The sequence below is a fragment of the Falco naumanni genome, chromosome 8 (assembly GCF_017639655.2).
Source record: "Falco naumanni isolate bFalNau1 chromosome 8, bFalNau1.pat, whole genome shotgun sequence".
Classification (NCBI taxonomy): domain Eukaryota; kingdom Metazoa; phylum Chordata; class Aves; order Falconiformes; family Falconidae; genus Falco; species Falco naumanni.
Window position 1 is genome coordinate 60,581,204 of NC_054061.1, and position 26,631 is coordinate 60,607,834.

The window sequence follows — 26,631 nt, forward strand, 5'->3', positions numbered from 1 at the left end:
CTTTTAATAAGAATGTGATGAGGCTCACTGAGACTACAGGCATGATAAGGACAGATGATGCGAACAACAGTTACAGAACCAAATTATTTTTTTCCCTCCTGCAGATGTAGCTTATCTTGTCCCATAGCAGGAAAGAAGCAGCAGCTTACATAAATCCCTGTAGCCTCACAGGCTTGCCTAGTGGAAATTTAATAGACTGTAATTTCTCTTTTCCTGTTCCAACAGTATTTCCAGGTTTTTAAACACATTAGAATAAATTCTATATGTGCTCATCAGGGTCAATAATGCAATCTCATTTAGTATGTGCCATTCACAAACTAGGTTCCACTGTAGGGATATGTTACATTCTGCATGACACAAGATAGTGCTTCACTCAGAGATGTCATTATCTGATATCAGAAAGGTTCTTTGCTTCCAGAAGTGCTGCTGAGAGTTGATTTTTGGCGTGTTATGCTGATCACAAGTATTCAGATGGCCAAAACCACATTTGAATGAATACTACTCTGAGAACAATTTTCTCCATTTCACTTCTATGTCATGCATGCTTATCCTCACCATAACCTCCCAAATCTGCTGTCCGTGGTGTTCTTAGCTAGTGGCTTTCTGACCTAAATTATTCCATTTCTACCTCAGTAACCTAAACTTTTTCTCATATTAAAATCACTCCATATGAAGCATCAACATGTTTAAAAAAAAAAAAAAAAGTAATCTTACATTTACATGAGTAAGTAAACAGTCACATAACCTACATTCAGGTTTCTGTTGAGCCCTCTCATTTATTGTTATTATCTATGTCTCTGAACTGAGAAGAGTAACAGCTTACAGTGGACCAAATTTACTGTTAGAGTAATAGAAAACAAAGCCCTAATTAAGAGAAAGTTCAGCTTCATGACATCAAGTACAGATACCAAACCTCAAAAATTCCTATTGGCAATAACATTTACAGTCTTAAAGCCACTTCTGTAATATCCCATGCACATGACACTCACTAGAGGACCCGTTGCACCCATGGCACCTGTTGGTCCGGATTCTCCCTAGAAATGGAAATGAAATGACAAAATTAGAGGAAACGGGTTAGTGGGAAATGAAGTCACATGTATCCTCTGTGCTTATGTTAGACCTAAGAGACAGATCTGCATGGTCACCTGTGTGCATCACACACGTCAGGGGCACTGCTCCCCAGGCAGGTGGGAAATGCCATATTTACATGTTCCCAGTGAAGCAGATTTAACTCCTACCTGTTCCTACCGCACTGCCTGCACCACCTATGGCACTGTCTCTACCAAGCCTGCCACTGTTGTTGCCTCCACAGAAAGGAGTAGGCAATCTCAAGAAAGAAGTCTTTTTTCTTACACCAACTCTCCTTAACAACCCATTCCACATCTAAATCTAGATTTTGGAAGATTCACTTCATTTACTACGTTTATAACCTTAAGGAATAGTTCTGTTCCACCTATGGTTACCACCAAAAATTTTTTAGCATCAGTGCTGATCACTGTGGAAAAGCCAAAAAAAGTGTGTTCTATGCTCCTTTAAAATAACTTTTAATCCCTGTTGTAAGGATTGATTCCAGCTGGCTATCCTGTGTTATCACTGCCTTGAGCTGAAGTTGTAAGGGTGGTGCCATTACCAGTGAGGGTCAAAAATTCTAAGAGAAGGAAATTGTTAGGTGAAAACTAGTCAGCTTGATAAAATACTTTCTCTGTCCTTTCCAATACCAGTTTCTTCTAAGCCAACCTCTAGTTTGGTAACCCACAAGAGAGGAGTCAGGTTTTAGTTATGAATTTATTTTAGTTTATTTTAATATGTTAAAAGAAAGTCAGGAAACTGGTTTTCTTCTCGCAGCTTGGTCACATCAAGCCAACAAGAACCACAGACTGCCCGAGTGGAAAACCGCAAGACGTGCATGAGCTCTCTGTTAACAGATTTGTTGCCCTGGGTATTCTGTAGGTGTCACAGACAGGCTGCAGTCAGTTCACCCCGTGCTATCAGAACCAAGCCCCAGCTGAAACTGTGGCTGGTGCTGTTGAACTCTCTTACTGTCTAAAGCCCAGACACGTCACTGTGTGGCAGTTTTTACGTGCATCAAATGCACAGTAAAGATGGACAATCCCATGTAGCCTCCCCACCCCACACAACCCATGCTGACAGGAGAGGGTACAAAGCCACGTTCAAAAGATCTACCAGCTTCCATTGTTTTGGCATTACAGGACACAAGCTGAAGCATTTAGTTCTTTGGGCTGCGAAAATACCTTTGCTCCAGCTGCTCCAATTTCACCTTTTGGACCGTCAAGTCCTTTCAATCCCTGTAAGTTATAAAAACATGGAGAAATTACATTTATATACATACACGCAGAGAGCATTCCAACTACTATTGTTAAAATACCTCAATACTAAAGTGTTAAGGATGGATCTGAGGTGGCAACAGTAAGAAAGGAAAAAATAAAGAAAAAAAAAAAAACCAGATGGAATAAAATTTTTAAACATTTCCTAAATGGAAACCATTTGTACAAGGTACATTTCCTTGGATTTGGTTTCCTTTTTAAAACAAGAATGTTTGAAAAAAAAATATCCTAAAACAACAAGGAGGAGGCTCTGAGCCACAGGAAACCTATTTATTCCTCCCCAAAGTAAAATTCTGGCCAGAAAACTTGGTAATTTGTGATCACTCCATGTCGCAAACATATCCACCTCTCAAGCTCCCCACCCTAATGCAAGACTTGCCAAAAAGCAAGAGAACTGTCAGGTTTGTGCCTCCTGAAGCTTGGCAGGGCTCATGCAAGCTCCTTCCAGATTCCCAGAACATTTGAAAATAGAGTGAAGAAAGCACTAGAGAATATTTTACAGAGGTCAGCTTAAAGGGGAACAGAGCGCATTTTCTGCAAAGCCCTCCTCTCACATGCCAGTAATTGTGCTACAATTGGCAGGTCTACTGTGTAGTCAAATTGACCATAAAAGAAAAAAAAAAAAATAAAATTCAGTATCTTTACACTGAAACTGCCTGGAAACATCGTCTATAAGGAGAGGGGAAACCTGGTCTCTTACCCTGTGACCCTTGAGACCCGGGAGACCAGGAGCACCAGGAAAGCCTCGAGGCCCCTAAGTAGGAAGAAGGCAAAACCCATTACATTTTGATTTCTGCAGCTAAACCTAGCAATAACGCTGCTAACAGGGAAGAGGGTAGCAGCATTAATACCAACACTCCTAACCCTCCCTCCCCTTGGTGACATAATACAGCGAGGCATAGCCTTTGAGCGCCTCACGGATGATATAGCCTAACAAGCTATAAAGGACTCATTTTTTTGAGTCTTTGAGACTAAGACAGTCTCAGCATTATGCACATTTTCACTGACATGAAAAACTTTACCATTTACATCCGTGTACATTCAAACCTCAAATGTTAATAGAAGTAATAAAATAAAACCAGTGCTAGAACAAGAGTTGAGGCTTAATATGGAGAAACCTTAATTAAACAGAGATCAAAACTCAGAGGTATGACTTAAAATAAAATAGAAAGTGAGATCGAACTGCACACTGTACATGTTCTTTCAAAACACGTCAGTCAAGCAGCACGATATATAACTGCTACTAAAGCGCATTTAGCAATTAAACCACAGCTGCCTTGCACTGTTTCCTACCAAGTTTCCCAATTTCTCTCAGGAAAGACTAAGTAACGGAAGGGAACCTCATGTCAGAATACAGGTCACATGAATTTATAATAGAAATCGCATTAACACCTTCTCAGATAACAACAATTCAGCAAACTGCTTCGGCATATCATTTCCTCCTTGATGGTATCTCCGAATCACAGTTCTCAAAAAGGTTACACTTCATACATTTTAGAATAGCAAAAAATCACAAAGCTATATTATAGAAAACGAAGCATCATGAAGCAACACTGATATTCAGAAGAGCAAAAAAGAGCATCTGAGATCTCAGCATTAGAGAACTTCAGACACAGACAAGCTGCTCCCTTATTAGCATCAAGGAATGTGCGAAAGGTCTTTGTCTTCCCACAGCCAACTATACGCATAATGTTTGATCATGAAGTTCAGTGGGAAATTACTCCACAGTGTGCAGACACCTAAAGGGAAAATGACTTTATAAAGGTATGAAATTTCTGGAATTAATTGATTAGAGTTCTTGAAATTATTTATACGCCGTGAGTTTCTCAGTGAAGAACGAGCTCTGTTGTCATACAAGGTCTTGCATGTAAATTATGCTTGTTAAGCCTGAATGTAGCCCATAAAAAGCATGTATTTGGCCCACACTCCATGGTATATGTATAGCAGCTTACAGAACTCGGGCAATTGAATGATGAAGCGCACACATGGGACAAGTCACATGGCAAGGAGGCAAATCATGCACAAGGGGAAAGAACCATTGGGTGTCTCTAGCACTCTGTGAGCCTTGCCATTGATTAAGAGATGGCAACTGTCATGATAAACTATCAGGGACTTCAGTGCTATTCTCTAGAGTGCTCTGCAATTGCAACAAACTCTTAAAGATTATTTTTTTTGTGTCGGTGTGTAGTTGCAGTACGTCTTTCCTTCATTAGAAAGCCTCCTAAAAGATGTTTTTATCGAGCAAAACAGCTTGATCTGAACAGAACAATACTCCACAGACTACACCTGCCTCAAACAGCTTAGAAAGCATTGTCTTTGATCCATCAAACTTAGGAGGAAAGCTTAGGAAACAACAATTCCTTGTTAAAAACTCAGATCTCTCTCCAAGAGATCGTAGCTCCAGTTGCTAACAAAATTGCCAGGTAAGAACTGGACACTTTAAAAGAAAAAGAGGCAGCTCAAGAGGTGATGTGAGCCAGGTGGCTTCAACTCTGGGGTTTATCTGTCCCCTTTTCAGCCACACTACAGCTCCTTTCCAGGTACAGAAACTTGACTAATGAAGGCAGAACTCTTAACAGGGGCCAAAATGGTTTTCTTTTATTTCTAGAGTGACCAATGGCAATTATCCTCTGGAATACAAGTACATATTATTTGGAAACCCTTTAATTACATTTGCATATTGAAAAAATAAATAAAACCAAATTAAATATGTCTATGATAAAACTGCCTTTCTCCTTGCCCTCGGACTGCTTGTTATAAAGGTAAACACTGAACATAAAACCGAGGTAAAGGTAAACAGTGCCACTCCAATCTGACATCATTTTAATGACCTCTGAGCACTTCCTGCACATGGCTCCGAGTGACCATGTGAAATACTGGGAAACGGAGTGTAATTGGTGTGTGCTATCATCTGTTTGGTGCATATTTCATCTATAGAACAGCTGAAACATACACATGCAAAATGCCTCTCAGGATTAACTCAAGGACCTGTCTGGTTCTGAGCTATCACTCATCTGGATCACGAGAGTAAGCTAACACAAGTACTTCTGAAATTGAATGGGAGAGCTTTGCACTCATTATTAGAAGAGAGAGTGATGGCATGAGTATGATTATTTTGCTAAAATGTAAATTATCTTTCTCTTACTGGAGATCCTGGAAATCCAGGCTCACCGGATTGTCCTGGTCTACCAGGTTCACCCTAAGGAAAGAAAAAAAAAAAAAAAAAGAAAAAAAAAAAAAGAACACATGAAAATAGCAAATGTGAAAATTAACTACTCTTATCACTCTTCCATTCAAACATATGCAGACATTCACACCAGTATTATATATTTTTTCTTTACCATAATGATTTGAGTGATATAAATCCACTGCACATGACCAGCAACGTGCATTAGACACACTATCTTAAAAAAAAGGGTTTTAACAATGAATTGTGAGAACTCCAAACTGCATCTCAGCATCACAAGATGGCACTGCAATGTAGTTTGACCTGTGAATTAACGAGGCAACCTTTAGACATCCTCACACAGAGTCAAATTGCTTTACTTTTCCATAGGAAAAGCAACGTAAAACTGTATAATTTCATTCCAGGTTAGCGACTGTTTTTTGTGTGATGCAATAGGAAAGAAAATATGGTAGAACCAAATGAGCATGTTTCAAGGATTACTCTAAGTCCTCCAGAGTCACAACCAAACATCCCTGCAGGCCGCAGGAACGTGAAAGGTTTCAGGAGAGTATTTTCTGGACAGAGAGGAGGTAAAGTGCTTCCTTCACGAGTGCAATCAAATAAAATCCACACATACATTGGAAACAGAGGACATTCTTAGAGCAGTATGGAGATTTGGCTTCATTACACTGCGAGTTAACTCTTTCCAAAGGTTCTTATAACTCTTTGTATGGTTTAATGGGAAAGTCGCTGTTACACAAGCTACGGTAATTTTTATACTACAACGTCTGTCTGGCATCTGCAGTCTTCAACTCACTTCTAAGTTACAAATTACAATTCAGATGGATTTAGTGTGCTTTGCAAATAAATAATATACATCTACAGGTAAATTCTTATGCTATTTTGTGCAGTACGTATATACTTTGGTAACATAATACATACATTTTACATATATGTGTATATACATGGATAGAGTCATAAAATCAGTTACAACATATTACTAAGTTAAACAAAATGAAATACTAAAATGTTATTATCCTGATCCAAGCGTATGTTATCATTACAGTTCTTCTATGTCATCATGCAATCCCAAAGAGAGAAGATGCCTCCAGTTGCCCCCTCGCAGCTGTGGTATATTATTATGTCTAATTTCAAGAAAGTCATCTCAGCTGAAGAACTGGTTGCGGCAAGAAATAATAAAGAGCCAGTGCTTAAACCTTAGGTATAATGGTGACATGTAAGGAAAAGCAAGTAGGGTTTTGAAAAGGCTTGCTAAGATTTATAGTTATGACACTGCACTTAATGAGGAGTAAGATTACAAAGAAAGATAAGTAGTTACAACAGGCACATCTGCTGATTAGGCAGTCTCAAAGATGCCAATTGTTTGTCTTATTAAAAGTAAAACAAGATACAAAGAATAACAAACTTACATCTTCACCAGGTTTGCCTGGAGGTCCCTCTGGTCCACGAGAACCAACTGGACCCTAAGAAATAAACATATTTGTAGAGAATACAATTTAGCCATCACTAAAATATTTATTTGCTCCATTTCAAAGTCTGGTTTTATAAAAGGAGATGTAGCAAAAGGATGATTTTATGCCTAAGCACAATGTCTTGATTTTGTGGTGTTCTTTCTAACCATCCTGTCCCTAAGAAACTTGCATTGTGTTATTTAAAACCATAGGACAGATTCTTTAGGAGAAAAAAAAAAAAAAGCATCCAAAAATCACAATTGCTATTGTTCCAAATCTCTAGCTCTTACTTTTACTTTTGAATCATTTTATTGCCTCCAAAACCTAAATATTCTTATCATCCTTTGTGTAAGTTACACTACCAGGTACAGTTTCACCGATGTTTAGCCATCCTTAGTCTGCATAGTATATTATACTATAGTATAAACAATATAGTACATTATAGTATAAACATTTTAAAAAATTATTGTCTATACTATAGCCATTATTATGTATATTCAAAACAAATCAAATTTTCTGGTTCAGGAAAACATGCTTTTAACATCACAACTCTTGACTGAAGTTATTTAACAGCTTTGGCTGAGACAATGCGAAGAAAATACCCGTTCAGAAGTAAGGAGGTATAACATATTGCTTGCAATTTTGTTGTAGAAATGTTTGTATTTAGTGGTCTTACCATAGGTCCTGGATCCCCAGGTTCACCAGGTGGGCCTGTGGGGCCAGCGCCACCCTAAAATTAATGAAAGATGAATACAGTTACAAAAAAAAAAAAAAAACAAACCAAAAAAAGTAAGGATATATATTGAAATCACAGCCCACAGGACAATCTGGATTCTAGTTCAGAATCAGCTCACATTTTAAAATGAGTGAAAGCTGGATACTAGAATCCCTCTGACTTTAGATAAGCCCTGTGCCATACACAAATACCACGGGAAACACCACCATGCCAGTACTGAAATCAGAAGAGTCACCATTTTCATTGCTGTCCCCTCATTAAAAAATGTGTGTTGGGTTAAAACCTTGTTAGAGGTCTAATGAATTGTTCTTTTTAATCTCTGTGCACAGAGTACATCTGGAGCAGAGCCCCTGAGAGTGGTATGATTAGATTCTCCTCTCGACGATGCGTCATTGAAGATGGACATTGCCTCAGAGGTGGACACACATGCTGGTTACTCTGTGCTTGACCTTCACCTCTGGCCAATTTTCTTAAATCCCCTGAGGTGAAGCACTTACTTGTTTTCCTTGGAGACCTTGAGGACCTCTTGGACCCACTGGACCCTATTGAAAACATAACTCGTTACACACTGGAAAACACCCTTGCCCAAGTAGTTCCCCAAGTAGCTCCCCAAGCTGCTCCAAAGACAGCAAAATGGCTTGACAGTGATCTCCCAGGTAACATTTCTATGGTCAAACCCTCAGAAAGGCTTTTACTCAGGAGACAGGCGAGATGAAATACAGAAGCAGACAGAATGGAAATCTTCAAACTCAAAAAGCCACAGGAGTGTAAATCCATTAGCAGCTGAAAATATGGGCTTGCTTCCTTTCTGGAAGTCTACAGAATCAGCCAGAATAACAAGGTTGCCTGCGCAGCTCCACTGAAAAAAATGTAATAACAGAATAGACTTGGGGGGAATAGTCTTGCCTTGAAGGGAACCCCATCACTCAGATTAATCTCATAATGGAATCAATTACAAAATAAATTAATGCTGCTGTTCTCAGCCACGAGCTGAGAAGCAGCGATGGAAGGACCTATTTTCATGAATCACAGAAACCACCAAAACAGCTTCCAAATTACTGTGGTTTGTTACAGAAAATTCAGATTTCCCCTTAATAAGTTTCATAGGATTTTTAGGAAAAATAGTATGCTTAATTGTAACTTATGAAGTAAACACAACCTTGTTTGAAATTAATTCTCTTGCTTCTAGCAATACAAAAATATCTACAACAGCAGCCAACAACTTAAATTTTGAAAGAGGCTCCAGGTTTATGTCTTTTACACACAATTCATTAATTTTTACTGATTTTTACAAAACAGCTGTAGAAGGGTTAGTAATAGGTCATTTAAAAATTCTAATTGACATCAAAACAAAACAAAAATCAATGGTTCAGCTGTCAGTTACTCAGTTCACAAGGAAAGGAAAAAAGGGGTTTGCAGAACACAAGGAATCAACCCAGACAGTGAGTGCCAAACAGCTTCAGTAGACTTTGTGTAAGGCCTTAGAGAGACCTAGATACACTAATATCAAAACGAACCATACTCAAGAATGACAAAAGAAGAGGCAGTATAAGAGATGAAATGCCTCAAGACAAATTGGGTGAAAGGATTAAGCAAAACGATGGAGGGCAACAGAGTAAGACTTGTGGAACAAATCGTTGTACGCGCACACAACAAATTCACTGAAGAGAGACAGTTGTAAAAAGGGAAAGCAAAGAAATCACCACAAAAGTCAACCCTAAGGCAAAACATCAGATTAACTGTAGAATCTTTCAAACGTGACTAAAACCAAGATTCAGGTGGACAAACTCATGGACAGTACAGTTCCTAAGGGATGGTTTCCTTAAGAACAAATGTTCAAAGTAACAGCAAAGAGGGTAACAGTATTTTCAAGATATCACAATGTGATAAACACATGTAGTGAGAAGAGATGCTATTCAAAAACAACCCCTCGAGTTCTAGCAGACAGCTTAGGGTGGTGAAACTGCTTTCACATATGGTAAAAAAATTCCGTGTTCCCATTAAGTCAGCAATGCACTAAAAGTAAAGGGCATATCAGGACAGTGAGAGATGCCAGTGATAAAACTGGACCTACTGGAGAAGCAGAATGTCTGCCTTAAAATAATAAAGCACAGCTTTCAGGTAAGAGCTGGTTTCAGAATTTTTGTAATTACTACCAAAACTAGCTGTCTTTGATGTTACAATGTGACAAGAAGCCTTCAAAGTTACTTGTTTATTCTGCTTTGTGTTATACCTCGCACTTTTCAGTTACTCTGCAGTGACTCAAGATAGGGGAAAATCAGGAGCTGGTTTTCTTTCTTGTACCTTACGGTTAGCAGCTGTTATATTTCAGGAGGGAAGGAAGACAACAAGAAGCTAGAAGTGCTGGGGAGGGGAAACTTTTCATTTAATAGAAGCATATGTTTCCACTTTTTTCCAGGTACTGTACAAAACTGCACTAGAATCCAATGTACATCCAGGTTCCAGAGGCATAGGAAGTGGAAGAGGATGAATTCCCCTCTGGGTTTTTGCATATGTACTCCACTGCCACCCTGTCCTAAGCACGGGGCTAATCTGGTCTTACCACTGCACCAGGCATCAGTCCCATCTGACTGCCGAGCCCAGATTTCTCATCCAGTCCTGCCATCTGAGCTGAAAATGGCTGAAAAAGATAAGAAGAGTGATTTTAGCTGTCAGTCATTTTGATGGTTCATAAGGCAGAAATCTATGTGACCGCATCTTCATTATTTTCATTGGCTTTGCAGCACTAACAACTAAATTCTCGTTTTAATCATTAAAATAGAACTTTTCTTTCCTTAAGTTTGAGGTGGTTTAAGGCTTCAAAGGCTGCTCGAATGCATCATATTATCTGCTTACTATTCTGACTCTATATCCACTTTAATACTAAAAAATGGGAAAATTACCTAAAAAGAGGAAAACCTCTCATGAAATTAATTAGATTCCTTTTACCACCACCTAATTTAAATCACACCTTAACTTCACCTGCAATATCCCTTTATGCCTTCTAAGCCTTTCATTTTTTCCACTCACCCTCCTTCAAATTTAGAAATATCTTCAGCTAAATGGAAATTTAGCTGATTTCATGATTGCAAATGAGAATTTTTAAGCCTGTTGCCCTTATCCAGCAAAACTGAAGGCCACTGCTGTTCACGCCAATTCACAGAGACAAATGCGTTGGAGCAGGGAGAACCCTCAGTGCCCTCCTTGTTCCGCAAACACACAGTTGAAATCAACAGTTTTATTTTGCTTCATTCAAAGCCAAATCTTCACTCATGGCAACCCAGAGCTTACAGTGGCTGAGGAGCAACAGCACAAATGGCATTCAAGTCTTCCAAGAGTTTGTTCCACATCAGAATGGTCCCCAAACACATTTTCTGCAAGGCTGGAGAGTGCCTAACTTCAGAGACAGGAGTACAAACCAAAAATGTCTTTGATCTCTGGCCACACCTATTCCTTCACATTTTCTGTGGACGCCTATGAAGGATGGTGGTCCAACACCCACCCTGGTGCTTCTGTGACTCTAAGGGATTCCTCTGTGCTGAAGATATTTACTTGGGCTGAATCTGCTGGATTCAGGACTATTTGGAAAAGTGGTTAAGTGAAGAAATGCTGCCCAAACTTGCAACCATTGGCCTAACATGAATATTTCAGATTATTGCCAGTATAACTCTACTGTTTTCAGTAACGTTGCAGGAACAATGGAGTGAGAAATCAAACCAGATATCTTTGAAACGGTAATAAATGTGTAACTGAGTATTCTTGAGAAACTCAAATATTTGTTTAATTATCAATCATAATTAGTGTTACATGGAATTTGGGAGGTGGGGTGGTAGTGGAGGAAAAAGTCTTGCAGAACACCTGGTCTGTATGTCTGTATGGCTGGTCAGCCCTGCTTTTCACAAACAATTCCTTACTTAATCTTCTCAGTGTTGGTCACAGCGATTCCAGCAAGAAGCATACGTAACCACATTTTAGTTTCTCTCATCAGTCATTCTGTTATTTATAGTTCATCTCTTTTTTTTTTTTTTTTTCTCTCCTGTATTCCTAAATTGGTACACCTGTTTCCCTGTACCCAGATCCCTTGGGTTTAAGTCAGGTGGAAGTAACAGAACCCTACGGAGGGTTTTAGATTTGGGCACCTTGCCTTTTCTAGATGCTAAAACCCATTGCAAAAGGTGTGTCCTTTCCAAGGTTTCTCACATTCAAGTTGTCCTGGGTTTTGGCAGGACTTTGCACTGCCACTAGCTGCTGTGCCTCATGACTGGGAGACAGAAACTGTGGACACTGCCCTCCATGGTGAAGCAAAGAGAAGTTGTTCTTTATATCACGTGGATCTGGCCCAACACTCACTTCACTTTCTGCTAAAGCAAGTGTAAAACTTACCCTGCTTAGTCCATCTGGTCCTGGGTGAGTAGGATGCCCTGGAGGACCAGGGTCACCAGGCTGGCCAGGGATACCAGGTTCACCATCAATCCCTTGAGGACCACGAGGGCCCTAGAAAAGAAATCAGAAATGCCAATAGCGTGTCAAGGCTTTCATTAATATCATTGAAACTGCCAAACAACTGCCTCATTTTTAATAAATCTGTATCTCTACAAAAATATCTTCAAACAAACAACATCCCTCAAGACCAGTTCTTACCTTCAGATCAGCAACACTGGGAAAAATTAGTTATACATCCAACACACAAGTAAATTGCAGCAATTTCTGTCACAGGCTTCTTTAGAAACTCTGGCTTCCTATCATTCCTTACTACAGCATACTCTTCCTGAAAAACTATTGGGCTTTGTACAAGATACAGAATACCACAAATTTACTTCTAAAGTACATATAGCTCACATTAGTATACACACATACACATAATCCAGCATTAGGCTGGTTTTTTACAGCCTCCTGACATCATGGGTGGTTCAGACAGCTCATAATATTGCTGAATTCTCAATGCAGTTACACTCCAAACGTGCAGAGTAAATCCCCCGGTGTCGATGTTCTCTCTAGCTACTACTCGCAGGACAGGCTGGAAGGCCATCCCACTGCTCCTGTTTCGATCCACCTACTTTTGATTCCTAAACTGCATTCATCTTACCTTGTGTCAGAACAAAAATTAAATACGGAAGCAGCTAATAAAACATTAGTGGAACAAAACCAATAGCAATAGAGCCAATAAAGATATACTTCAATTATAAATACAAGCTTCAAAGTGCTTGTCACTACTGTTCTCTTCGTTAGAATAAAATGCTTGGCTACAGCGAGGAAAAATTTTATACTGTATAATGAGCTCTTCTTTTTAAAGGATCTTTAAACATAAAACTTTGGAAGCCTGGCTCAGTGAGTCATCTTTACAAACACAATTATAAACTGACAGATTGCTTGTATTTTCATGAGGTGAGGACTGTGTTTCCTTGCAGTCTGCAAGACGTTTCAGTGGAATTTGTGTCTGAATTAGCACAATGTGAACTAGTATGGTTCACACATTAAGGAAAAAGCATTCCCTTGGGAAAGGGCTCCACTGAGATAGCACTGACAGCAGGATTCCTGAAAACTCCCAGTGAATGAGCTAAGCCTCTTAAATCTCAATCTGTCTTTATGGTCTGAAATTCCTCCAAGCCTAGCAATCGAGGGGGGGGCGGAAATTTTTTCTTATAGCCATGCACGTAACGCGCACACACCCTGCTTGCTACTTGCAGAATGAGTTCTGAGCAGACGGTGTTCTGAAGTACACGACAATGAGAAGATCTGTGCGTGTTGAATGGAAGCGGAAGGTTCTAACAGACAACTTTATTATGTAGCATTCTTATATAAACAGAAGTACGCTGCCAAACCTAAAACTGCATACAAAGGAGGAAAAGAGTTCTCTTCTGTTGTTTGTTCACAAAAAGAAAGCACAGCTAAGCCTTAGAGAAAAAAACACAGCTGCTTTTAAAGAATTAAGCAACTTCTATACTAATTTTCAATATCCAAACCAAGAGACCTTAAAAAAATCTGATATAGAAAATGGTCTTTTTTCCACTTCTTCTTAGAAAAAGACCTATTTTTCAGTCATCAGAAATCAAACTGCCTCAAGAGTAACACTGCAACCCCTCACCTCAACACCCAAAAACTCAAAAAAAGGACCTATTTTTTAGTCACCAAAAATCGGCCTACTTAGAATAACACTGCACCCTCCCACCAAAAACCCCAAAGCATGTTTGTATTTGTAGGTGGCAACTAACCAGCAGTATACAACCAATCTTTGGGGGGAGGGTTGTAATAAAATATTTATTTATTTATTATCATTTATCTATTTATATGTATATGAAAAGAAGTCCTTTCATTTTCTTTCAACAGCTCAAGGTTGGGGGGGAGGTGTAAAAAATAAGGGAAAAGGAAAAAAAAAAATTCATATAAGCCACGAGGTGGCACCAATTAAACACTCAATTTACTCATTCCTGCTCACCGCTGCTCTGCTCGGGAACTACTACAGCTTTTGCCTGTAATGGACTAAGAGGAAATGTAGATTAAGGTAGAATACTCTCAAACTACTATTTTAACTGCTACTGCAATTGCAACTGAGTGTAAATGCCATATGGAAAACAAAAAAATATCAGTGGTTCCATGGATGCTCGAGCTTATTTTCTGTCTTCAAAAGATCATTTGTAAAACACCTAAAATTTTATCGTGCTCCAAAATTCTCCCTCCCTAGATGCATTTTGCAAATGCAGACATGCTATTCCCAAGCTGTTGCTCTCTCATTTTTACACAGACAAATAATCTGAAGTAAAAAAAATATGCTAATCTTCCTGAATTCATTTTACACCCCAGGGTCCTGCTTTTGTAAAAGTCAGAGATCCACAGCACAGCTGAGTTCCCTCTGCTCACTAGTCAGGAGGAGTCCATTTAAAGAATAAAAATAGATTGTAAAAAAATCCAGAGAAAGAAACAAATGACTTGGAAATATACTCAGTGGTTTTGTAATATCACCAGTCAGTAACATATTTTTTATAAAGGGTGTCTGTACACAGTTACCTCCTCCCTAAAGTATTTTAAACAAGTTGCAAACAATGTGCAGAGTTGTTTCCATAACATATACTGCAGGTGTGAGCTAACATATTATTTTTTTTGCCACAAGTATAAATAAAAAGTCCTGCACTGGCAGTCACTCTGTATCTAAAAGCAGTACTCTTTGGTCTCAGACCTACGCTCTGACCTACACACAGCTCACCAGAACCTTTGACCTAACATTTTCGAAGGAGCTGACTGCTTCCTAATCCACCGATATTCCCAGAAAGCACTGTAATAGCCTGTGTCAAGGGAACTCACACCTATTTACAGCCTTTTGGCATTTTAAGTGCTTCTAGCCGCCCCTCTGTAGAAACAAAGGGTACATGGCACAGAATCAGAAATTATTTAGCATCTCATTGATAATACTGCACATTAGGAAAGCGCTTCAGATGCCTCTATAAATACAGTCAAGATTCCTCCACACACCAAAAGATTTCACAATTACTCCCAGAATTTTTAAAGCATCTTGGTACTCATCCATCAGGCAAATGTCTTACAGTGATCCTGGGAGCAACAGTGGCTTGGCATCCACCTCTAAGAGGAGACATGCTTACTCCAGCCGCCCGAGAAGAAGTGTCACCACCAGCTACGGACAACAGGTACGCACTGGAGGAACAGCACAAAGCAGCCAGCTTTACACCTATCCCTACACTCAGATTTGGCTTGCTCCCTATATATGTATAGGAAAATATCCACATAGAAATTACCACGATACAACTCTTTAAATCTACTTTTAGCAGCTTCTACTCTTTGACCTAGCTTTTTCAGCAGGAACGTGTCGCCTTTGGTATTTTCAGCACTCCCTTTTGGCCTTTCTGTGGTTCTCCACATGCAGACGCTGAAATTTCCTTATGAAGTCTTTATTTCCACTGAGCAATCTTGATTATATTATTCACCAGCATACCAACATATGTAGTCACATATTAACTCCTGCAAACTTCCCGAGCTTTGCCTTTCCTGAAACACCCTGAGCCACACAGCTCACACTGCTTCCGAGGCACCAGCAAAGAGTCAGCAACTTCTTAAACAGGCAAGCGTGATGTTCCAGGTTTGTTTTGTTGTTTTTTCTTGTTTCTTTGGGGTTTGGGGGTTGGTTTTTTTATTTTAAAAAAAAAAAATCCTGAAGAAAGCCATACTCTCAGACACTACTTTGAGAAAGCCTGTTGAGAAAGTACAGCTTTTAGTGGAAATACTGCTACACCTCTGTCGATTATCTCAAAACATTCAGGTTTCAGCCTACCCAGAGAATGGTGAAATATAAATGTTTTTTGGTTTGTTACCTGATTCTTGGAAAATATGAGGAAAGTTCTGGTAACTCTAGAAGACACAGAGACAGTTTAAGCCACCTAACCTTTTGAGGTTAGTCCAGTACTTGATTTCTGAGATGCTCAATAACTTACAGGTCTTCCCTTTGGTCCTCGTTCTCCTCGTGGTCCTTGTGAGCCCGGAGGTCCCTTAAAAGAGAGATCAGAAATATTAAGTACCTTTTAAACTAGCTAACAATTAATAAAGCTCTCAAAATATGAAATGCCATGCTTATTTGGAAATTAATTTGTGGGTTTTCCTTTGTCACATCATCCTTAAGAAACAGCTACAATCACAGAGGATTTAGCATCTCTTCGCAGTTGTACATGCCCTGAAGGGAGCAGAACCAGGATGCAGACATCTACAGGATGGTTTCCTCTCTCATGTGCTCCACAGCTTAATTTAGCAAAGGTTTACTCAGTGCTGGAGGCTCTTAATGCGGAGATGTGCAGGTCTGAGACAGCCCTCCAGCCAGCACAGAGCTGCTCTCTGCTTCACCGCAGCTGGGGACCGCGCTGCAGCTCCTTCTGCTCCTGCTAAATCCCTGCTAGAAATGCACTCCCCGGCATCGACCCTGCACGAAGGTCCTCAGGCACGCCCGTACCGCAAGCACACATCCCTTCGCTTTGGGTGCGTGGGCTCACCTAAGACTAGTAAAAGACCCCATCATTTTCTTGTCCTTTCAAATCGAACAGCTTTGCAGACACCCCCATACCCACTGCAGGCACGGGAGGGTCCTCCTTCCCATCACCCTCGCAACACAAAAAGAAATGGCAGAAAGTGGAAAACACTACCACGAGAGAAATGCAAGATTCAAAAAACACTCACAGCTGGTCCTGGTCGGCCTCGTATTCCTGAAACCTAAAGGCAGCAATATAAATTAAAGTTACCACATAACATCATGGCTGTATTTGTCATAACTACCCTACAGAAAATTAGTTATTGAAAAGTAAATAGCAAGAGAGAAAACTGAAGTATCAGGCAAGTTGTAAGGCTTTTTAGAAAAAAAAATATATATAAATTCCACTGGTTAGCTCTTTCCAGTTTGGAGTCTTTTCATAAGCAATATGAACAAAATCTCTGAAGTATCATTGTTCTTCTAAAAAAGATTAAGTAAGTGATTTACAATGATTTACTCCCCACTTATTGATTCTTTTGTTTGTCTTCATGCTAGAAAGGGATAATAAAGACAGAAAGTGACAATTTATTTCATCAGTTTTCTCAAGCATCTCTACACCTTCAAAATACTTAATTTAGCATTATACCTCTATAAAATTTTAACTATGAGAATAACAATATGCAATTAACAGGAATTCCTCATGTTACGTATGTGAAATAGCACAATTAATCCCCTTCCTCTCATTCCTAGGCTGTACATTTTTGTTTTATTTCCTTAATTACTGCAATTCTGCTGTACAGCACCAAAATATACACTTCTAGGGCATGCTGATAAATGAAGACAAAACCCCCAGACTTACAGGTGGCACTATTCCAGGTTCTCCTTTTTGTCCCTGTAAGAAAAATATACAAAAAAAATCAGATGGCAGAAAACACGTGAAAGTCCAATTAATAGTAACAGTTTCACCACTACCATCCCTGGGACTGTGACAGATGTTAAGACTTCTCTAAGGATACATCTGCTACTAAATTAAAGTACCTGTGACAGCTAATCCATACTATTTTTAGTGGACACTGATTAAATGAAGGCTATAAATTAACAGACTTTCTCTAACTGCATAATATACTGGCTGAAGGAAGCCTCAAACTAAAAAAATGGTATTTAATTAAAGATATTTAAGTACTAGAAAACATATTGTAGTTCTGTTATTAGATGAAATTCAGAGCCCACAGAATACTTCACATTCCATTTCTTCAAGGTATTAAATTAAAATTCCTATCATTAAATCTACAGCCATAAAAAGGCTGCATGTCCTCCTGCAGTGTAGGGACAGAACACAAAGTGATACCACAGAGCTTCAGCATGAACGACACAGCATTTGCCAATTGACTTTTCTTTGAGCTGAATGCATTGATGGTGATTATATGTTACATAAAATACCTGGGTTTAGACCGATTGGTGGCAACCATTTCATTAAGGAAAAAAAATAAAAATTTGTAAAGATAAAAAACTTCCTGCCTTGCTTATCAAGTAATAACAGGTTGGTTACAGTCCATTTAATTCCATGAACTGCCTCTGCACAGAGAGCTACTCACTTTCAGTCAGTGTGTCTACTTGATCACCTAAAAATTATTTCAATTATTTCTTGTAGTTGCTTACTGAGAAGCTCATTTATTAGCAGATAATTTAATTTCTTTCATAAGAATAGATCTTCTCTTTGTTTAATTGCATATGGTGAGAGCTGCTGCCCACAGAACCATGGCTCTGTGCAAGAACGCATCGTCCCGCTCCTGCCTGCTGCACATGGAGCAGATGAGTCTCAGCAAAAAAAACAAGCTGGAAGTTTTAATAGTTTGGCTTCTGATGATCTAGTGGTCCCTTCCCTCATTTTGTGGCATTGGTAGAGATGAAACAACCAAACTACTGAAACTGGAATGCCTTTGATGTAGACAGCAGGGATTTTCAGCCAGGGGATTCTCTATATTATAGACCAGGATTTTTGCCTGCATCCCAGAATATTTTGCATGGGGACTGCAATCTCCATAGCTGCTGAGGAAGACCAAGAGGAAAAATTAGGTGAGTTTAACAGAGATTATATTTAATATCTGTGAAATGCTCCAAGGAGATGCAAATGATTCTTTTGACAGTTGTAATAGAAGAGAGAGAAAAAAAAAATATAAGGAAGTCTTACCTTTCTTCCTCTACCTATTAAAAAGGACAAAAGAAGAAAAGAGAGGAAATTAATGTTTTTATTCTAAAAGGCATGGTAAGAGTTGAGTGAAGGTGTCGCTGCAGCTAGAGCCACCCCTGCTCCTGGATGCAGGGAGGATGGTGTATCACCTACAGGGAGCTGGGGCAGCCCCCAGGGGTACGCGTACTCCCGTGTTCAGGGTGAGGAACAGGAAAGGTTGGCAGTGATGGCCCCTGATTCTCAGCCTCTTTCATCATGGCACAGAATCAGAAAAAGCACTTCAGGCAAGCCATTTTGGGAGAATTGCCTGAAGCTGGCCTGATGGTTGTCAGCGCAGTCAAAGGATGCTTTATTACTGACTTCAATACAAGCAGCATTGCTGGACCCCCAACACATAACATGGTATTTTTTAAAAGATAGGGCTGACCGAGCAATTTCTGACCTTTCCTTGTTTGAAAAGCACCTGCAATATCACATGCCTGCATTCAGAGCCACACTTATACCCACAAAAGTCCTTCAGAGGAATGTTTTATTAATACCTTGAATAACAGTAAGGAATTCTGGAATGATTCCATACTGCTTTGATTATTCACTACGTGTACCTTGTGGCCTTGACCTAATGCCTCCCAAAACACAGCAGGATGCACCGTCTGTTTATTAATGCTGGTCATATCTTGCTCCATTGGTCCATTACACAGGTCCCACGCTCTTTATCACTGCTTTACTCTACATTAAGCTCATCATCAGCAATTATTTCTCCTGAAGAAATAGCTTTAACTATTATATATAGAACGTAGTTTGAATAATTCAATACGCAGTATTAATGAGCATTAATTACAAGTTAAGAGATTTTCTTGTAGGAAAATTGAGGGGGATTGCTTCATCCAAGTCTCTCTAGGAAGGAGAAATGGACTGGTACTCTTATGTCTCACAAAAGGATCACATGTCCATGTTTCCCCTTTGGGGAAACACTTTATACTGCTTACATTTTAGTGTTTATATTTATGCACCTATTGGAGGGACCTTGTATCACATATTTTATTATATAAATTATGTAGTAAACATATATTTATCTTAACATGCTTATTACATATACTTATCTTACTATATTTATCTTTCAGTTCCAGATAAACCACAAAAAGCAGCCAGAATTCAACTTCTCTGAAATACCAAGCTGGAATCCAGATCAGCCTTTTATTGCAAAACCATTTGGGCTTATACCAGATTCATAGCCAGAAGAAAACTGTTTCCAGAGCCAGCTCAGGTGCAACCCAAGATGGAAGATAACTGCCAAGTATCTACTATTTTCAGATTTAAATCTTTGCCATGGAAATACTATTAGAAATTGCAGTATTAGGAGGTTCCTGACCCTCTGGGCTGTCTCTCTTCTCAAAAAAAAAAGCAAACTGGAAAGCAATCTTACCGATGGTGGTGTCAAAGTTGCGTGTTGTGTGGGGACACACAGGACAGCACTCTCCCGGGGGCACCTGCGGGTTCTCACACTCCAGCACGTCTTGACACTGGATTTCATCACAGAGAATAGCTCCATTGTCACAGACGCAAATTTGGCATGGTGAGGGCTTCCAAATATCCCTGTTCAAGTACATCTGGCCATTCTGAGTGCAGGCTATTTCTTCAACATCTTCTCCTGAGATAGGAGAGAGAATATACAACATGTTTTCCAACTGTGAAATCAAAGGAGGAGTAGGTCTGGACAAGGGAAAAGCACAGCTGGAGACGAGAAGCAGCATCACATACACGAAGAAAACAGTCCACTAGCATAGCTGAAGTTGATGTTAAGGATTTTTAAATATCAGTCATGTTAAATGTCTTTCTTACTTTACCACCTTAGCTCTTAATCAGAAAGGAGTAAAACAGAGTCGTCATGGAGCGCACAAACCCACCGCAGTATCAAAGGAACATTGCCCCCCAAGCCTCGGGATGGCGTTCTGCTCAGCGGAGTGCTAACTCCATGCTGAGGAACTCCTGCCACCTGCCTGCTCTTTACAACTGTTGTGCATTAGAGATGCCTGGGGAGGAGAACTGTGAGACTTCTGTACCAAACAGCATGCCCTACCTGCTGCAGGTAGCCTGCACAGCCAGCCCTACCACAGTGTGGAACAGGCACAGCAGTCCTTGTTGAAAAGAAAAGAAAAAAACCCAACAAAACCTCATTTACCGGGGTCTTGGTGTAAGGGAATACCAACACAGAGAATCACATTTTCCAAACGGGACAGTCAGTCACTGAGCAGTGGCAACAGCGGTCTCTATCGCAAGGGCACTTGCAGCAGTGCCTCCAGCTGAGCACAGAGATGCTCCTCAAACTACTTCTTGTGCTCAGGTTTTATAATCCAGCTGGTCATAGCCCTATACATTGCCCCAGCAATAAATCATTGCTATGGATATACATCAACTATATACAAAACACTTCTTATATATATTAACTATATATGAAAGACCATTGTTGTGTGGCCATTCACACAGGAACAGCACTGACTGACTAGCTGCACACGTCCTATCTATGCATATATTCATAAATTTGTAACGAGGTCATTCTATTTTATTCAAATTACATATGTAATTTTTAACCTAATCCACTCTGTTTACAGAATGTTTGTTTCTTGTCTCAATGCTATTCCTTTTCTTTCTTTTCCTTGAATTCCAGTTTAGAATCAATTTCTTACTAATTATTTAGAAAGCCATTCAATATAATTTTTGCTCTCTCCTCTCCAACAAATCTACAGTCACCAAGGTGGAACAAATTCTCTGTGTTGAATTTATAACTTAGAAATTTTAAAAATTTCCCCGTTGGACCGATGGCAGCATTTAAGAGGACATAACCACCTGTTTAGGTACTGTTCTATCCATACTTAAGTCTATGCCTTTGGTTTCTTCCTACAATGTAGGCAAATACTCCAAATACCTGGACTAGTTTTTTAATCATAAGGTGAGTATGTCTCAGTTTTTCCCCCTGAAAATAAAACAAGTCTGATAAAGAATTAAAAAAATCAAGTGAAGTGGAAACTTTCCTTGGGGTATCCAACATTTTACAAAATGCTCTATCAGAAAAAAAAAAAAAAAAAAAAAGCAACATACAAACCAAAAAAAAACCCCACAACAATCACTCTGGCCCAAAAAATATTTCAGCCTCTAAAGGAATACCAGCTCCTGCAAAAGCAATAACTGTCCCTGGGCTGTCCCTAGACAGGTCACCAACCTGCAAACCAAGAACTCTGTGCCAAGGTGCCCTGAGTCACACTCAGGGAAGCTGTCACATGCAGTCCCCAAATTATTCTTCTGACCTCTGGCATGCTGCAGAGATTATTTTTACCTGGGTGGGAGCTCCATCTGACAACAGAAACGTTCCTATCAACAATGTGTTTGGAACTGTACAATCCAGTTAAAACCATTATTTGAAAATTCCCAAACAGCACTACAGCCCTAAAATTTCTGATACAAGACTGGGAATAGGGGCTATATATATATATATATATAAAATATTATATTTATAAATATACGCACACAGGTACTATGCATACATGACACATCCTGCTAGTCAAAGATCACGACCATTATTTTCAAGGAAAACCTGTAATTAGCGTACAAATTAGCAGCTCCAAGCACAAGGCCAGTTTCACTGTTCTATGCATTTCTGTCCTAATTTAAACCAGCTGTAAACAGAAAATCACAAAGTAATAAATACGAACAGATTTGGAATTTCAGTTTCATGCCTCAACTCAAGCCCAGTCACTCCATCAATGTCAAAGCTCGGAGAAACGAAGCAGATGTCTCATTGAACTGTTGCCTGCCATCCCTAACTTCTGCAGCTCGCTAACAGAGACCGAAACCAAACTCCCACCGCGTCAGGGCTCCCCTCGTGGGTTGGGTCAGCGCACCAGCTGCAGGGGTGCTGCAGACCTCGGCCGAGTGCGCCGGACAGTCCGTTTCTGATTTCTGACAGGGTGAGAATCACCTCCCGACGCGCAGGCCGTGTTTTGGACAGCACTGCCCTCGCCGCTCCCTTGGGTGCCTGACATAGCGCGCTGTCTGACACAGTTCGCCTTCCCCCCCAGGTGGCTGCCATATGGGCTGTGTCTTCCCTAACGTCTCGCCCGCAGAACTCCTCTCGCTGCTCAGAAGAGCAGCAGTTTGCATAAAGGAAATTTCAAAAGTTCCCGAGCCCCAAGTCAGCATTCTGTCAGAACTTCAAATAAAGCACGTAGCAACTGCTTCGGCAAACCGGCGCTGAGCCAGGTGGTGCCCAGCTCCTGCCGGGGGGCTGCTCGGTGGGGGAAGTCGGACAAAGGTGGGGGGAAGTCGGACAAAGGTGGGGGGAAGTCGGACAAAGGTGGGGGGAAGTCGGACAAAGGTGGGGGGAAGTCGGACAAAGGTGGGGGGAAGTCGGACAAAGGTGGGGGGAAGTCGGACAAAGGTGGGGGGAAGTCGGACAAAGGTGGGGGGAAGTCGGACAAAGGTGGGGGGAAGTCGGACAAAGGTGGGGGGAAGTCGGACAAAGGTGGGGGGAAGTCGGACAAAGGTGGGGGGAAGTCGGACAAAGGTGGGGGGAAGTCGGACAAAGGTGGGGGGGAAGTCGGACAAAGGTGGGGGGAAGTCGGACAAAGGTGGGGGGAAGTCGGACAAAGGTGGGGGGAAGTCGGACAAAGGTGGGGGGAAGTCGGACAAAGGTGGGGGGAAGTCGGACAAAGGTGGGGGGAAGTCGGACAAAGGTGGGGGGAAGTCGGACAAAGGTGGGGGGAAGTCGGACAAAGGTGGGGGGAAGTCGGACAAAGGTGGGGGGAAGTCGGACAAAGGTGGGGGGAAGGAGGACAAAGGTGGGGGGAAGGAGGACAAAGGTGGGGGGAAGGAGGACAAAGGTGGGGGGAAGGAGGACAAAGGTGGGGGGAAGGAGGACAAAGGTGGGGGGAAGGAGGACAAAGGTGGGGGGAAGGAGGACAAAGGTGGGGGGAAGGAGGACAAAGGTGGGGGGAAGGAGGACAAAGGTGGAGGGAAGGAGGACAAAGGTGGGGGGAAGTCGGACAAAGGTGGGGGGAAAGTGCAGACCAACTCCTGGAAGCGTACGAAGCCGTCCGTTTTCCAATCAGGTTGCTGACCATTAAAAAGATAACCAAAAAAACCCCAAACCCACCCCACAATACTGCCAGAAAAAAGTAATTATTTTAACAGTAATCTTTTCTTTTTTTTATTTTAAAACTTTTGATTACTTTGGTGCTTATTGTTCTCCTTTTTGCTACGACGGCATCGCACAGAGAGTAACCTGCGAAGAGCAGCTATTTCAGAGCCATCTCCTTCCACAAACACAGTTTGACATTTTACTCTCGGACCTGAACCACAGGCACGTTATTCACCTACACCCAGACCAGGAACGACACACAGGAATTGTTCTGTCATTTCCACTCTGGTTTGGAAATCTGCAAGTTGGTTTTTTTAATTACAGAGACCAGTTCCCAAACTCTTTACGTCACCTCTTCTTGCTGCCCCTGCAGTTGTAACACAAGGTGAGGAAGGGTTTGAGAAGCGGCTTTGGGAATTCTGCACATGGCAAAAGGCTCCGCTAGCCCAGTACCTCATGCCTTTCTCACCAACAAAAAGTACAACTCTGGTACCGGACCCGACTAGAGAATCCACAGGGCTGCGAATCCATTGAAGTCGGTGAAAATGAGTTTCAAAGCAGCCTGCAAATATAAAAGGCAAGGTAGAAGAAATGCCTGATGATATATTTAAGGCCTCATTCATCCACGAGCTTGCACAACCAACCTTCATGAAGGAGGATTTCCATGAAAAGCGCAGTGAGAACAACGCCGTTACTTTTCTGCTATACATTGATCTGTCAGCGTCTCAGTTTCGCTCTGTGGAACTATTTGACCAGAAGTCAAATAGCCAGTTCAGCCAACACACGAAGCCATCATACCCCGAGGCTACGCATCAACAGGTTGGAACTAAAAATCACATCGTGCACTGACATACCCAGGCCCGGTTTTGAGACCACACTGAAATTTTTTGGGGGGTGGGGGGTGGGGGAGGGGGAGAACCCCCATGCCAGCCACTAGATGGCTGTCAAAGCCCATCAATCACCACAAGCATGCGTCAAGCCAAAGAAGTTCAGGCCCAGTAGAGGTGTGCAAGGCACACCTTGCTTTGGGCATGTTACACTGAGGTTCTTTTCCTTTCCATTAAATGTCTCTCCAAGTTAATTCAACTCCTCAAGAAGCCAACAACAGGCCAGTGTTTTAAAAGCCAGCATATGAATCCGTTTCAGTCCTCCACTACCAGATACACAGCGTTTTTAAAGCAACACCTGCAAATTCAGTGTTGCTTGCTTTGCCGTTTAAAGTCACTCCACACGATTGTACCCTTACTGCCTTCATCGACTTCTGGTTTGCGTCTGCATGTGAAACAGAAAAGGCCTGGGCATGGAACCAGACAGAACAAAGAGGAAAAAAAGAAGGAAAATAACACCACAAGAAAATTAAGTGTGGTGGGAGAGGGAGGTAGAAAACCACAGTGTCTTGAGCAAAAATATTTTAAAAGCAAAGGGTAAGAAGGGGGAGAAAAGACTATTCCACATGTACAAACAGCTTGGTGAAGCTGACAACCTAAGGTCTTATTTTTCCTTGCAGAAACATCTGCAAAACTGCAAACTTCAGTCCCATTACCTGTCTCTGCTTTCAGACAACCTGTTATGGAAGCAGCTGTCCGCCGGCACCCAGCCGAGGAGATGGTGGGTGTACCATTGGAAGGGAATACACTCTCAGTGCTTGGGGGAAAAATGGCTGGAGCAAAACCTGCAGATATATAGGTTTTCTGCACACATTAACAACTTTATCAATGAAACGGTAAGGGGAAAAAGGGGATTTGACAGCAAAGCAGGCTCCATTTCATTGCATTTTTACTAGTCCTACCAATGCAATAATTAAAGGAGCCTAAAGGCTGACAAACCTACAGCAGCAGAGAACATAGCCCAACAGAGGCAGAAAGATGATGACTGGTATTGAAAGCACAGGCGGCCAGTTTCACATTTTCTTCTGCTAAGAGGGACTTCTTGATGCATACTGTAACCAAATCCCAACGTTTTTATGCTGCTTAATATAAAAAGACTGGAACAGAAGAGGTATGGTTATTTAATGAAAAAAGGGCTGGAAATAAAACAGCTTGCGCAGGTAGCTTCTCATCCTCTCTTTGTCATCCAGATTCTAGTTTCTACAAAGTGCAAGGAAACATAAGATTACATAGATACAGCGTTTTTTAAGTTTGGGGAAAAAAAAAATTCCTAGCACTTGAAAAGCTAAGTTTCAAGTTATGCATTACAAAATTTAATCCTGCTAACTCACATATTAGAGGTGCAGAAATAAATCAAAGTGAAAGGTGATACGTGCCAACAACCATATTGCAGATGTACTGTCATGCACGGGTACCAACTGCCAAGAGAGGGACAAGAGGCACTGGGCATTAAATAATCTTTTATTGTCAGCCTGTTGCAACAGTAATGTAAAGCTTGATCCCGTTCCCATTAAATGAATGGAAAAAAAGCCTCTAATTTACTCCAATAAGAATCAGACCACCTGTTTTGTTTATCTTTGATAACTCTTTTTGAGTGGTAATAAAATACTATCCAAATTACCACACCATGCAAATTATAAGGTAAACACCAATTATTTTGAAAATCAAGTGATTTTCAGGAGCGCTGACAAATACAAAACCTATTTTGCATCTGTTGTACAGAAGCAATTATTGTTAA

At 40.8% G+C, this 26,631-nt stretch overlaps 1 protein-coding gene across 1 annotated transcript in view; it reads right to left on the reverse strand.

Moving 5' to 3' along the window:
• COL5A2 (collagen type V alpha 2 chain) overlaps positions 1-26,631 on the reverse strand; it is a 113,278-nt gene that overhangs the window by 34,370 nt on the left and 52,277 nt on the right. Inside the window, exons 2-15 of the mRNA XM_040604135.1 lie at positions 20,299-20,523; positions 18,876-18,889; positions 17,544-17,576; positions 16,894-16,926; positions 16,161-16,214; positions 12,103-12,213; positions 10,283-10,360; positions 8,217-8,261; positions 7,660-7,713; positions 6,942-6,995; positions 5,491-5,544; positions 3,046-3,099; positions 2,253-2,306; positions 990-1,034 (exon numbers count right to left, since the gene is read on the reverse strand). Coding sequence (XP_040460069.1) covers positions 990-1,034; positions 2,253-2,306; positions 3,046-3,099; positions 5,491-5,544; positions 6,942-6,995; positions 7,660-7,713; positions 8,217-8,261; positions 10,283-10,360; positions 12,103-12,213; positions 16,161-16,214; positions 16,894-16,926; positions 17,544-17,576; positions 18,876-18,889; positions 20,299-20,523 — 908 coding nt within the window. The remainder of the gene's footprint in view (positions 1-989; positions 1,035-2,252; positions 2,307-3,045; positions 3,100-5,490; positions 5,545-6,941; positions 6,996-7,659; positions 7,714-8,216; positions 8,262-10,282; positions 10,361-12,102; positions 12,214-16,160; positions 16,215-16,893; positions 16,927-17,543; positions 17,577-18,875; positions 18,890-20,298; positions 20,524-26,631) is intronic.